Here is a 15604-nt window from a genome sequence, read left to right as displayed (position 1 = left end):
TGTGTGTTAAAAAAAAAAAACAGCTACTTAAAAAGAAGCTTGTTGAATTGAGATAAAAATATAATTTGCATCACTCAATCGGTCGAGGACTTAATAAAAGAACAACTTTTTGGCAAAATACAATTCTACTCATCTTTATGGTCTCCATCTGGGGTGATACATTGATTCCAACATTTTCCTAATAACAAGTTGTCTTTGGCCACAACATACACCTCAGTTACTTATATCACTTCTTCCTCGAAGTTATATCTTTCATTGGGGCATTCTTTTGAGATCTGCAAACGGCCAATAGTCATTGGAGAGGGAGGGGACAGATCAAGAGAATCGTGTGGGTGTGGAAGCAATTATATAGTTTTGCCATTATTGTGATCAATGTTTCTTCCTTCAAATGTACCAATAATGCTCATATATAATATTTGCTCTTGATAGTTCTCCATTTCTCAAACAAACAAAATATTTTGTGCATCCAAAAATCCGTCGTTAGTTGCTTTGGACCGATTTCAGTGATTATTCATGGGAACTAATTGTGATAAACAAAAATAAAGAAAAACTTTATTGTGTACTTATCACGGAATGAAGATGGTATATTCCCAAAATTACAAAAATTGATCAAGTATTTTTTTTTTTTTTTTTTAATGAAAAAACAAATTTGCCTGGAATTTTCTCAAGGATTAAATAATGAATCATGAATTAAATAAAAGATTCTTAGAGATTACAGCAGATAAAATGTTGTGAAACTAACAAGATGAAAATAGCAGTACAAATAATCCAAGTGATATAAATTATCAATCCTCATCTAAAAAAAAGTTTTTATCTTATTTTTGATTTGCTATTATTTATGACAACGTTAAAAGTGTTGTATATAAACTATAGACAAAACCAGTTAATATTCAGATAATTTCATTTTTTTGTTTTTCTAACTTTTAAAAATATTGAATTTTGCAAATTAAAAAGTGATTATATATAGAAATACTACACAAGACACATCCACAAAACTGATATCTTTTTTCACCATTGCCTCAACATATATTTATTGCTTTTCTTTTTAATCTTATGCAGTAAGTAACACTTACAACGTGATTATGTCAGGTTAGGGTGGGACATCTACAACGTGATCATGTCGGGTTAGGGTGGAACACTTACAACGTGATCATGTCGGGTTAGGGTGGAACATCTACAACGTGATCATGTTGGGTAAGGGTGGAACATCTACAACGTGATCATGTCGGGTTAGGGTAGAACACTTACAACGTGATCATGTTGGGTTAGGGTGGAACACTTACAACGTGATCATGTCGGGTTAGGGTGGAACATCTACAACGTGATCATGTCGGGTTAGGGTGGAACACTTACAACGTGATCATGTCGGGTTAGGGTAGAACACTTACAACGTGATCATGTCGGGTTAGGGTAGAACACTTACAACGTGATCATGTCGGGTTAGGGTGGAACATCTACAATGTGATCATGTCGGGTTAGGGTGGAACATCTACAACGTGATCATGTCGGGTTAGGGTGGAACACTTACAACGTGATCATGTCGGGTTAGGGTAGAACACTTACAACGTGATCATGTCGGGTTAGGGTGGAACATCTACAACGTGATCATGTTGGGTTAGGGTGGAACATCTACAACGTGATCATGTCGGGTTAGGGTGGAACACTTACAACGTGATCATGTCGGGTTAGGGTGGAACACTTACAACGTGATCATGTCGGGTTAGGGTGGAACATCTACAACGTGATCATGTCGGGTTAGGGTGGAACACTTACAACGTGATCATGTCGGGTTAGGGTGGAACACTTACAACGTGATCATGTCGGGTTAGGGTGGAACACTTACAACGTGATCATGTCGGGTTAGGGTGGAACATCTACAACGTGATCATGTCGGGTTAGGGTGGAACATCTACAACGTGATCATGTCGGGTTAGGGTGGAACACTTACAACGTGATCATGTCGGGTTAGGGTGGAACACTTACAACGTGATCATGTCGGGTTAGGGTGGAACATCTACAACGTGATCATGTCGGGTTAGGGTGGAACACTTACAACGTGATCATGTCGGGTTAGGGTAGAACACTTACAACGTGATCATGTCGGGTTAGGGTGGAACATCTACAACGTGATCATGTCGGGTTAGGGTGGAACACTTACAACGTGATCATGTCGGGTTAGGGTGGAACACTTACAACGTGATCATGTCGGGTTAGGGTGGAACATCTACAACGTGATCATGTCGGGTTAGGGTGGAACACTTACAACGTGATCATGTCGGGTTAGGGTGGAACATCTACAACGTGATCATGTCGGGTTAGGGTGGGACATCTACAACGTGATCATGTCGGGTTAGGGTGGAACATCTACAACGTGATCATGTTGGGTTAGGGTGGAACATCTACAACGTGATCATGTCGGGTTAGGGTAGAACACTTACAACGTGATCATGTCGGGTTAGGGTGGAACATCTACAACGTGATCATGTCGGGTTAGGGTGGAACACTTACAACGTGATCATGTCGGGTTAGGGTGGAACACTTACAACGTGATCATGTCGGGTTAGGGTGGGACATCTACAACGTGATCATGTCGGGTTAGGGTGGAACATCTACAACGTGATCATGTCGGGTTAGGGTGGAACATCTACAACGTGATCATGTCGGGTTAGGGTAGAACACTTACAACGTGATCATGTCGGGTTAGGGTGGAACATCTACAACGTGATCATGTCGGGTTAGTGTGGAACACTTACAACGTGATCATGTTGGGTTAGGGTGGAACACTTACAACGTGATCATGTCGGGTTAGGGTGGGACATCTACAACGTGATCATGTCGGGTTAGGGTGGAACATCTACAACGTGATCATGTCGGGTTAGGGTGGAACATCTACAACGTGATCATGTCGGGTTAGGGTAGAACACTTACAACGTGATCATGTCGGGTTAGGGTGGAACATCTACAACGTGATCATGTCGGGTTAGGGTGGAACACTTACAACGTGATCATGTCGGGTTAGGGTGGAACATCTACAACGTGATCATGTCGGGTTAGGGTGGAACACTTACAACGTGATCATGTCGGGTTAGGGTGGAACACTTACAACGTGATCATGTCGGGTTAGGGTGGGACATCTACAACGTGATCATGTCGGGTTAGGGTGGAACATCTACAACGTGATCATGTTGGGTTAGGGTGGAACATCTACAACGTGATCATGTCGGGTTAGGGTAGAACACTTACAACGTGATCATGTCGGGTTAGGGTGGAACATCTACAACGTGATCATGTCGGGTTAGTGTGGAACACTTACAACGTGATCATGTCGGGTTAGGGTGGAACATCTACAACGTGATCATGTTGGGTTAGGGTGGAACATCTACAACGTGATCATGTCGGGTTAAGCAATCAAAACAAATAAAAAATATTTGTTTTCATTCTTTACCATGACTTTAACACGACAATTCAGCAGATACGATTGGTTTCACTTGAAATTCAAGATTTAAATTTTCTAATTTTGCAAAAATAAAGAAAAACCAACATCTGTTGTTGCCAAGTAAACTTGTCTGACAACAGTGTGATTATCAAATTCCCTGTCGTGATTTTGTGAGAGTTAAAAATGATGTCTTGCTGGATCATCTGATTTCACCATAATTTTAATTAATCCACCCCCTCCCAACACACTAATTATACACCGACCATGTTTCAAAATTATCAGGGATTGCTAGAAACATTTCAGTAGTTCAAAATTTTCATTGATGGAAGTAGATAATAGGCCAACCACGAATGCCATTTGAATTCACCTGTGAAGTCATAACTATAGTTCAATTTAACATAAGATATAATTGCAAAATCCCACCCCTTCACACTAGAGATCACCATATGTAAGTAAACTTTCTACTCTAGCTTCTTTCTTCAGACCGCTCATCTTTAAAATTACCTTTCTATTTCCTGTTTATGCGATTGTACCAACATTCAGAAATTTAAATGTAATCTGGACAGACTCCTTGTTGCACAACTCCCCATTAGGATGCCCTCCATGAATCAGCCTAATTGCAGTAGTCCTTTACATCTCAGGCGATAAGCATTTTTTAAGGTGAATAAAAGTAAAAAAAAAAAATAATAACATAATAATATTACAATCAGTAATTGCAGAACAAATAGTGTACTACACACAGAGCAATCTGTTGACTGCCGAGTAAACTAGTTTACCAATAGTGGGATTATCACTTACTCTCTTATACTTTTGTCCAGATTAAAAAAGTGCATAAACATCAGTTGGCAAAAAAGAAAATCAGTGTTGTATCTGAATTTGTTTTCCTTACCTTGAGTACATTTTTTTATTTCAGTTTCAGCAAGTTGAGCAATGGCGGGCCATACAATTTCATTCAGCTTTTGCCGCATATTCTTTAAAATAAAAGAAATGTTGATTTAAACAAAAAAAAACATGAATGCAAACTTACCTTACTTCATGCAATAAGAAGTATATTAAATAAAAAAAAATTTATATATATATATATATATATATAAAATAAATATAATATATATAAACTAAATCTAATACATATATATATATATATAAAATAAAATTAATATAATATATATATAAACTAAATCTAATACATATATATATATATATATATATATATTAGAAAGTGTATATCTATTAGATTTAGTTTATATATATTATATTTATTTTATGTTATATATATATTAAATTTATTTTATTTAATATATATATAAAATAAATGTTATCCACTAGTTTCATTGTATTTTCTTGTAAGCACATATAAAAAATAGCCACCATATAACGTTCAAAATGATTAGTATCCAAGATGGCAAATTCATCATAATCAGTTTAATGTCCATTTTATATGCAGCATGTGTTGGATGGTTTTTAGAAATTGACTTCAAAACTAATCCATCTCTGATCACGTCTTTATTTCATTTCCTATCAAATCCATCCTTATCACTTCCTTCGCCTCTTTTTACCAACTGAACTTACTATGTGAACTATTCTAGACTTGAAACTATAGTTGCATGGGGCCATGTTGAAAGAATGGATGACAGTTCTTAGGTTTGTAAATGTAGAACAGTTAAAGTAGCAGGTCCAGTTTACAAAGTAAAATTAGGGAAAACATGAAAGGAAGTGATAAGGATGAGCTTGAGAAAAAGAGAGATTTATAAAGACCGGACAGAGATAGGTTAGTTTTGAAATCAATTCCTTAAAACTGTCCAACACATGCCAGCATGTAAAATGAACTTGAAACTGAAGATGATGATAACTATAACCAAAAACAATTTTTCCTAAGGCAGCACTTTCTCCAAAAACTTTCCTTTAGACAAGCAACATGACTCAAAAGAAAGTTAAAGGATTAAACAAGGATAAAAAATTTGTTAGCATTTGTGTACAAAATCTACAGAGCTTTTTTGTCATGGTACGTCTTCGCTATGGAATTGATAAAACATGGAATTACTGAAGGGATAAAGTCTTCCCCCTTCTCATTCAGGGGAGATAACTCTTTGCTTTTCGGTTATTTCCCTTTATAACAGGATAAAACATGGAAAATATTTTCTACTGAAGTGATAAAGGCTTTTTTTTTTTTTTTTTTTTTTTTATTACATTTTCACCCCAAACAAGGCACATTGCCACTTTAATGTAGGGGGCTACTATCAGGGGAAACATCTACTGGGGTACTATGTAGGGATTAGGGCAGCGAGATGTTGGTTCACGTTGCACTTGAACTTATGCATGTCAGTACAGTTGGGGAAGCAGTGACCTGGAATGGAATTCCAAAGTCTAGCAGTTCTGGGGAAGAAACTACTGGAGTAGAAAGATCTTTTACATCTAGGAATCTCTACAGTGTGGGGGTGGGATTTTGTAGCTTGTCGGGTCTGTCGAGGGTGTTCACGTCGTGGGGGCACAAGTGCTTGCAGTTCTTCAGAGCATTCACCATTATAATACTTGTAGAACAGGCAGAGGGATGCAACATTTCGACGATGGGACAGAGGCTGAAGTTTTGATGCCAGTTTAGGGCCTATCAGATTTGCGACTCTCTTTTGAACCCTGTCAAGGAGCGAGAGACTAGTAGCCGATGCACCGGCCCAAATATGACAGCAATACTCCATACATGGGCGAATAGTGGCCTTATAGAGGTACAGGATACTTTCGGGTGTTAGAAGTTTTCTAGCACGGTAGAGAGAGCCCACCTTCCTCGCAGCGGCCCTGGCAATGCCCTCGATGTAATTGTTCCAGCTCATGTTTCCTGTGAACGTTAGGCCAAGGAGCTTGAAAGACGTACTCTCAGCTAAAGAGTTGTTGGCCATTGCTATAGGTGGTAGAGAAGGTTTCTTGTAATTATTGAATGAAACCAGTTTTGTCTTGGTGGCATTGAACGTTACCATCCATTTTTGTCCCCATTCCACTACTGATTTGAGGTCATCCTCTAGTGTTTCTGCCATTACTTTAGATATATGTTCATTTGTTTTCCTGTCGTGCCTGCTATAGAGTGTGATGTCATCAGCATATATACCCATCTCAGAGGCAATTTTGTCGGGGAGGTCATTTATGAATATCAGGAACAGCAGAGGACCAAGGATAGATCCCTGGGGCACTCCCGCATTTATATTATATTGTTTAGACGTACGACCGTCGAGGACAACCTGGATTTTTCTCTTATCTAAGAAGGATTTAATTATGTTAAGTATTCTACCAGTGATACCGTAAGATCTAATCTTCCTGAGGAGACCCTCATGCCATACCCTGTCAAAAGCCTTAGATATATCTAGAGCTACCGCTCTGCCCTCTCCCGCTTTGTCCAGTGAATGGTATATGCGTTCAGAGATTACAGTGAGGATGTCTGCCGTGGAACGGGCTTGTCTAAATCCATATTGATGGTCGGTCAGAAGTTTAGCATCTGTAAGGTGCTGGATTAGAGCATGGTTAATTAAGGTCTCAAATATTTTGGCGAAAAGTGGGAGGAGGCTAATAGGGCGATAATTTAATGGGTCAGTTCTTTCGCCAGAATTCTTGAATACTGGTACCACAGAAGCAGTTTTCCAACAGCTCGGAAAGCAAGATTCATTAAGGCATTTGTTGTAGAGTTTGGAGAGAACTGGAGCTACTTCGGCTGAGCACTTTTTTAATAGCACAGCTGGGATGAGGTCGGGTCCACATGCTTTGGAAGTGTCAAGGTTTTTTATGATAGCATGCACCTGAGCAGGGGTGATTTCCAGATCGTCTAGCGTGGCGTCTGTCCGCATAGGAAAGTCAGGTAGGGGGTGGTTTAGAGGGTCCAGTGTAGAGTTGGAGGCAAACCGACTGGCAAGCATGTTAGCCTTCTCGGTTGCTGAGCAAAGAACCTCGTGATTGTTGGTTAGTGGGGGAATTGTTGATTGCCCATTATTTACTACACTGTTGTAGATTTTCCAGAAGTCACGAGTTCCTAATTTTTGTGCTTCGATGCGTTTTTTAGTGGTTTCCGTAAATTCCCTCTTAGCTGTCGCTATTTCTTTCTTAACGTTACTTCTAGCTTCTTTGTACTTTTGTCTGTTTGAACTGGACTTATGTCGGTTAAACCTGCGGAATGCATGCTGCCTTTGAGCAGTGGCAGTTGCGCAAGTCGAAGTAAACCATTGGGGAGAGTGGGGCTTGCTATAGAATTTCCGCATGGGAACATGCGCTTCGATTGCAGTTTTGAACCATTCAGTGGTCTCAGTTGCACACTGTTCAGCAGGAAGAGAAAATATATTTCCCCATGGGGCGTCTCTGATAAGATCTCTGATAGCTTCCCAGTCAGCCTTTTTATAATATCTCGTTGTTTTGAGCACTGGCTCTTCAGTTTTGGGTCTGGAGTTTAGGGCAATTTCAACCATTATTACCGCATGATCAGCGTTCCCAAGTGGGCTGTCGGCTTTCGTTACACAATCATCAGGAACTGTGGTCAAAAACAGATCTAATAGTGATGCGTGTTGCTCTTCCTGATCAGGGAAGCGGGTTGGGAAAGTAACAATTTGCGATAGGGAGTGAGATACAGAGAAGCTATGAGTTGCGCTGCCTGCTGCATCTGTATAAGTAGAGAATCCAAGCCAGTTTTTGTGATGGACATTAAAGTCACCAAATACATGTACTTGGGCGCTAGTGTCGAAGGAGAGTGCTGTGTCTATGCTGTCAGATACTTTGTTTATTATGGTGCAGTCTTGGGTCGAGGGAGAGCGGTAGAGAAAGTAAAAGTAGCTAATGTTGTGTTGCATGATTAGTCTAAAGCACATAAAGGCTTGATCATCCGTTTCTAGATTTGTTTCTCTAGTCAAGGGAAGGGTATTACGAATGTAAACTCCAAATCCGTGCATATGTCTGTCAGAGTCCTTACGGCATGTTAAAGTAGTTAGAGGGGATGGAGGAGTGTAGGTTAGTCTCACTTAGTGCTAAGATATCCGGGGTATTTGTTAGGAGAAATGCTTCAACATCGGCTAAATTAGTTCTAAGCCCACGGATATTTGTGAATGCAAGCCTCAAGGGAGGAGGCAAGTTGGATTTGTTGGTCCCTAAGCCTGGTTTAAGCTTATTTTTAGATTGTACTGTCATCATGTTTTTTAACGAGTTTCAGTTGGGTTAGGGGAAGCCGAACAGGAGGTTATGCAGAATATCACACATGCATCACAAGTAGACCATCAGCTGACCCTCCATCAACTAGGACTGTGGCCTCAGGAAAGCCCACCGGGGATGAGTGCAGGGTCCCTTTCCATGCGCGCCATGGCACTGCAAACATCCCGATATTATTCAACTGTTGATGGAGCAGCCGCTCTAAGCGCTACCAAAGAGTTAGGGCTCCTGTACTACCAGTCGGAAACAGCAGCCAGTAACTGTCAATCCGGTACCCTCAACCCATCAGAGGAAGGTCAACCCAATCTAATTGCTCAGGCATATGTGGTACTCAAGCATTCTCAAGTGCCCAGCTTTAGGGGTGGGGTGTGTCGGGAGTGGGGGAAACGGCGTTCATTGCCCTAGACAAGAAACAAGATCTACCAATGGGTGTTTCTGTCGAATCACTGTGATAGTATCTCTGCGCCTGACTAATAGGCAAAGAAGGAGTATGGAAGCCGGGCGATAGGCAGGCCCTATCTACTCCCTAAGCAATTTAGGTATTGCAAACCGGTAATTTGTTTGAGTCACCAGCTTTAGGAAGGTTGTCATCCAAGACTGAAGAGGCCTCCCTCCTCTTTGGTTTAGTTTCAGAGTTTTCCTTCTCCTAGACGGATTATCTGGAAAGATCCACTGGGTCCGTCACCACTGAGAGGGTTTGCTCCGCGCCTGGGGTCTAATCCAGGTATTTCTGCGACCCCGCGTGGTTAGTTAATGTTAATGGGTTAGTTTGTAGAGGTTATATCTGCTAATGTTGCATCATAAAGAAAACAGAAATTATGTTCGATAATAGTAAATCTGTTATTCTGCTAGACAGTTGATGAATGTAGTCTAGTTGAACAGCTTAACAATGAGGAAAAACTAAATACAGAATAAAATCTAGTATGACATTTATAACTGCATGAAGGTAGGAGGAATATGGGAATACTCAAGGTTAAGATTCATAGATAAAATTACCTGGAAATGGAAGAACACCAGCATTAGTGATTAGCAAGACCAAGATCAAATGAAAGACAGATCCAAGCGAAAATGTATGAATATGGCAGAGAGGCATGAAGCAGTCGTCAGTGATGATGATTTTTGCTATCTGTTTAACGATCCTAAATACTCCATTCTTTAACAACGCAGCAATTCAAGGTGATGTAGATGATCTATAGATATATGCAAGAGTTGCAAGGAGATGCTGATGGAAGCATAATACTTACATTATCACCAAAGACAATTTTTCCTAAGGCAGCACGGTTTATCTCACCATCATCTCCGACAATGCTTTCCCCAAACGTTTCTACTAATTCTTGGAATACAGCCGTTCCTTTTAGATAAGCAACATGACCTAGAGGAAAATCAAAAATTTAAATAAGGAAAAAAAAATCAAAATTTAAATAAAGAAAAAAAAATCAAAAATTTAAATATGGAAAAAAAATCAAAATTTAAATAAAGAAAAAAAAATCAAAAATTTAAATATGGAAAAAAAATCAAAATTTAAATAAAGAAAAAAAAAAAAAATTTAAAGACGGAAAAAAAAAATCAACAATTTAAATAAAGAAAAAAAAAATCAACAATTTAAATAAAGAAAAAAAAAATCAACAATTTAAATAAAGAAAAAAAAATCAACAATTTAAATAAAGAAAAAAAAAATCAACAATTTAAATAAAGAAAAAAAAAAATCAAAATTTAAATAAAGAAAAAAAATCAAAAATTTTAAAAAAGAAAAAAAAAAAAAATTAAAAAAAAAAAAAAATTTAAATAAGGAAAAAAAAAAATGAATAAAATACTTGATTTTATTTTCAATTCATTGTTATTTATCGTTACAATTTATCATTACAATTGTTATTTATCTTTACAATTTTACATTTTGTCATCTATTTTCCTTTCGAAATTGGAATCTTTTAAAATCTCAGGGATATGAGTAGCCAATGATAGAAAATCGCAACGAATTTACCAATTTGGGGGTTACAAACACCTCCTCCCCTATGTGTGTATGTGTGTAGAGAAAAGGTAGTAAAAAAAAAAAACAATTTTTTTTCCCTAAATAGCTTGAATCAGTTTCAACTAATAAGCTAGAATTAAAGACACTATGCATGTTGTGAAAGGTGACAGGAAGTCATTCTTTGGTAAAATAAAAGTTATCGAATTCCCCTACTCGTAATATGCTTGAAATCTTAGTCTTCATGGCAAAATTAACATTTATAGTTTTCAGAGAGAACTATCATAAGATGGGAAAAGGACAGCATGGGGAAAAGAAGAAGACAGAAAAAACAGGAGAAGAGAGAAATAAAATCTAGTTAAATAGTGCCAAAAAATGAGGAGGTAAGACTTTAACGATTTGGCAGAAGTCAACCTTTTCTTAAAAAAAAGAGTGGAGAACTTGTATCCCCGAAGAGCATCAGGTTGTCTATTTCTGATGCATCTTTGATTGTGTTATTGTAACATAGCATCTACTTGCCTCTCATAAGCAGCAGAAACAACTAAGGATGGACTAAAGAAGCTGCAGAAGAGATTCAGAATGGACTAGAGGATTAAGAATGGACTACACCTTTTACACCTCAAATTAAAAAAGCACAACTTCAAATTAAAAAACACAACTTCAAATTAAAAAAACTAAACTTCAAATTAAAAAACATAACTTCAAATTAAAAAAAGACAACATCAAATTAAATAAACCCAAGTTCAATTTAAAAGCACGTGACATTATGTTAGAATTATTCATACTCAAACTTTGTAAGGTAATTTGCATAACATCACTTATGCAAATTACCCACTATTACTTGTAGTTGCTCGCAACAATAAAAAAAGAAAAGTTTCTAACAATTAACATTACAATAATTTAAAATATGGAAAATAACAATGGATCTCCGGTAGTTGTGCGATCAAGTAGAGGAGTCAAGAGAGGCACAGTACGTGGTCAGTACAAACGCAATCGAAATTCTCCTAAGCGTCGGATTCTGGAAGCCGCTCGAAATAGCAGGGACTGGACAACTGTCGCAGAGAACTGTGGGATAAATAGGAACACCGCGTACGCCTGGGTGAATAAACAGGCCAAGGGGCAAGACGTGGAGGATAAGCCGCGGGGTGGAAGGCGACATGGGAAAGTGAATCCGGACATGGTCAACAACATGCTTGATATAATCGGAGAAGATCCTACCATCACTCTCAAGGAGTTGGCCTTGAAGATTTCGGAGATGCATGGAATCAACCCCCCAATCAGCGTTACTACCATAAATAACCATCTCGATGGTAGACTCTTCACTGTAAAACGGGTTCACAAGCAAGCCGAGAATGTCAACACTCCGGAGAATAAGGTAAAACGTCGTATCTATGTAGAAAGGGTTATGGCCGCATTGGGAGCTGGTAAACATGTGGTGTATTTGGATGAGTCAAACGTGAACTTATTTTGTACTCGGACCGTTGGACGATCCGCGAGGGGCCAGAGAGTGGTGCTACATGTTCCAGGCTCGAAAGGTCCAAATATTCACATGGTTGCTGGTATTAGTCAACAGGGACTCATCAACTTCACCCGCAGGCGTGGCGCCTACAAGCACCCAGATGTCAACCAATGGGTTGCAGAACTACTCAATTCTGTCTTCGCAATGGGATATGATGCCGGACAGGTAGCCTTGGTAATTGACAACGCCCCATGCCATTCCCGAGTGGAACAACTACACGACCAGGCAGCTTTTGCAGAAGTGGAGTTTATTCGCTTGCCTCCATACAGCCCGGCTCTCAACCCCATCGAAATGGCCTGGTCAGCCATCAAAGCCGTCATCAAGAGGGATCTACCGAGCGTTATACATGTGCCACAACCGGAAGATATCACAAAAGTGGAGCACCGTCTTCGTCTTGTGGAGACCGCCATCGACCGAGCCTACCAAGTGGTAACTCCTGCCATGTCTCAGGCATTCTGTAATCGGGTTCAACGCCATCACGCTAGATGTCTCAGGGAAGAGGACCTCCCTGTTGGAGAATAAATGGTTTATCTATCATGTAATAAAATTTTAATTTAATTTGAACTTGGATTTTTTTAATTTGAAGTTGTGTATTTTAATTTGAAGTTTAGTTTTTTTAATTTGAAGTTGTGTTTTTTAATTTGAAGTTGTGTTTTTTTAATTTGAACTTTAGTTTTTTTAATTTGAGGTGTAAAAGATGTAGAGCAGAACTTCCTAAAGTGTGCTCCCTGAGTGAGGCTGAAGGGCCCCGGAAACCCTTTTTCAAAGAAGATCAAATGCTTTATATGGAAAAATTAAATGGCTGCAAACATCTTTTGATCTTTTTTACTGGATGTTGCGAGCCTATCTTTGTTTTATCGTTACTTCCATGGCAAGTGCTCGTCTGAGCTCCAATCTATGGTCCCCCATGCCAATCTTTCATGATAAACACCCGTGTAACTGAAACCATTGTCAATAATTTTCCCGACTCTTTATCTGTGCCAAAATCAAAACGTAGATTCCATAAACAAAGCTTCTTTCTTAGAAGTGCATGCCTGTGGAACTCTCTTCTGTTTGCCTGTTTCCCACCTGACTACAACTTGGATGTCTTCAAGTCCAACATAAACAAATTCCTGATGAACCGCCCCCTTAAGTAAGACACTTTATCAAATCTCCAATACTAACAATTACTAGGATACTATCCCATTGATTACTGTACATGTAATAACCCTTATCCCTGAGTGGCTTCCGAGCCTTTATAAGTGGTGATTAACATGTAAAAAAAAAAAAAAAAAAAAAAAAACGAGATATGATACATAACTACAAAATGTAAAGAGTTTCAGGATCGTTCATGAAAAAGAAAATAAAAAATAACAAAAAATACATTTTTTGATTAAGAAAAAAACAAAAAAAATGGTTGTAAACATTATCATTAGTGTTAAAATTTGAAATTAATATATTTCATATCTATTTTAGAAATTGTCTTATTAGTGCTCCATAAAAAACCTTTGCCCTGCTCAAGGGTTCCATGGTGTCCTGAAGTTTGGGAAACTCTGGATTGGAGAAGTGGTGAAAAAGATGAAGAATTGAAGAATGGATTAAAGATTAACCAACAAAACTTTTTCTAAAGATATCAGAATACATCTAAAAGAAGATTCAACCTTTTAATTTCCGTCTTTAACTACTTCAAATTTAAACAAAATAAACCGATTGAATGTCAGAACTTTTTAGAGAGATAACTACACGCAGTTAAAACCCCAAAAAGATTTTAAACAAAGAAACTTACCAAGTTTATCACAGTCAATAACTGCAGCTCCTAATTGCTGGAGTCGTTTGCAAACCGAAGATTTTCCGGATGCAATGCCACCTGTCAAGCCAATCCGATATGGCCGTGAAGGGATACAGGAATTGGAAATCTGAAACAGAGAAGAAAAAAAGGATTAACAAATTGAATTTGGAGATTATTACTGTTATATATCCCATCATGTAGGAAGGAGGAGATTTAAAGATGTTGTACATCTCTTGCGGGCAGGGTTGATACTATTCTGTCTTTTTCTTTGATAAGTAGCTGAAAAAAAAGAAGGTAAAAGAACTTAAAACTTTATTGAAACATCTATGGATTACTTTTTGGGTAATTATGAGTTACTTGAAGGATTAAACAAAAAGATTATGTGATATACTCTTCTCCAACAATATCATTTTCAATACTGATCTCTATTGCCCAATGATCTTAACCCTTTGAGTGCTAAAATGCTTGTGACAACTTTTATTAGGTTCATCTTTTATGGATGGCAAAAGCACGCTAATCACATGTGGCTGATATGCATAAATACTCTCGTTTCAGCATATACTTGTTCTTTCTTATATCAAAATTCTGTTGCTAGGCAAAGACAAGCTCATTCATGTTGGCGACAAGGTTAGTTGATTATTTCCACCACTTTTCACGTTCAATGTCATTGTGTCCGCCGCACACCTTTATGGATCTTAACTCACATTTCTCCCAATAAAATTTCAAACTGAAACTGTCTACATCACTTCAAATTCTTCAATATTTCTAACCCTAACCCGCATGTCTAAAACAACGAATCATATGAATTTCTTTTGTTTAATCGATTACTTTGGGAAGAAAATTATGTTTTTACATTATTCAAATTTGCTTTTCAATTTTTAAATAAATGTTTATTTGAATATGTGGATCAATTATACTTGAAGCACTCCAAAATCAGATATGGCGAAAAGGACACATCATTCTTCTACTTTTATTTTCAGTTGAATTATAAAACGTTTTGTAAACTTATGAGATTCATGAAACAAAAAATAAAGTTTTAATTAAAAAAAAAATGTATAAAAATGAAATATTTTTAATACAAAGTTTTATATAAACAAATTTTTATAAAAAATAAATAAACAAAAAAGTTTTTCAGAGATAGTGTCCCAGTTTAATTGCCTCCCCATGAGGGAGAGTTAGACCTTGTGTATAAATGCCTTTTTAAAGTTTACAAAGCAAAACAATCTGTGCAGCTAAGTGTTCATGGAAGTCAAAAAAGACGTGTCGTTTTAATTATTTCTGATTTTGCAGTACCTCATGATACGATAAGGGAAGCTTTCTCTTTCTGAGAGCATTCCAATACTGATCATCACTTTAATCTTGGTAACATTCACTTTCAAACCTTTTACTTTATATAAGATTCCACCACGTTTTTAACTGAACAAGTATGTCTTCCATTGTTTCACAACATACCGCATCTCCAGAAAACCTGTACAAAATTCCCTGGATTAAGACATAAATGAAAAGTAATGAACCCTGATGTACTTGAAAAGCTGTCACTAAATTATAACAGGATTTTGAGCGTTTCTGTATATTGTTTGAACAATGTTTACTCAACGTCCACCAGTCAATATCTTTTGGCACAAAGATTTTCTCCATATTGACAAAAGCAAAATACAGGTTCTTCTTATCAAGGTACTTTTCCTGCATTTGTTTCAGCATAAACACAGGCAGTAGTAGTAGTAGTAGTAAACTGGCATAAAACTA

General features: G+C 37.8%; 1 protein-coding gene across 1 annotated transcript in view; it reads right to left on the bottom strand.

Annotated features, from left to right (window-relative positions):
- The window catches only part of LOC145263679 (bifunctional coenzyme A synthase-like), a 45733-nt gene that overhangs the window by 17965 nt on the left and 12164 nt on the right, over nt 1–15604 (bottom strand). The window contains exons 5-7 of the mRNA XM_080120563.1: nt 13856–13985; nt 9850–9977; nt 4326–4407 (exon numbers count right to left, since the gene is read on the bottom strand). Of these exons, the coding sequence (XP_079976689.1) occupies nt 4326–4407; nt 9850–9977; nt 13856–13985 (340 nt within the window). The remainder of the gene's footprint in view (nt 1–4325; nt 4408–9849; nt 9978–13855; nt 13986–15604) is intronic.

The sequence above is a fragment of the Euprymna scolopes genome, chromosome 39 (assembly GCF_053919585.1).
Source record: "Euprymna scolopes isolate OS-2025 chromosome 39, ASM5391958v1, whole genome shotgun sequence".
Classification (NCBI taxonomy): domain Eukaryota; kingdom Metazoa; phylum Mollusca; class Cephalopoda; order Sepiida; family Sepiolidae; genus Euprymna; species Euprymna scolopes.
This window is presented reverse-complemented; position numbering and strand designations above follow the sequence as displayed.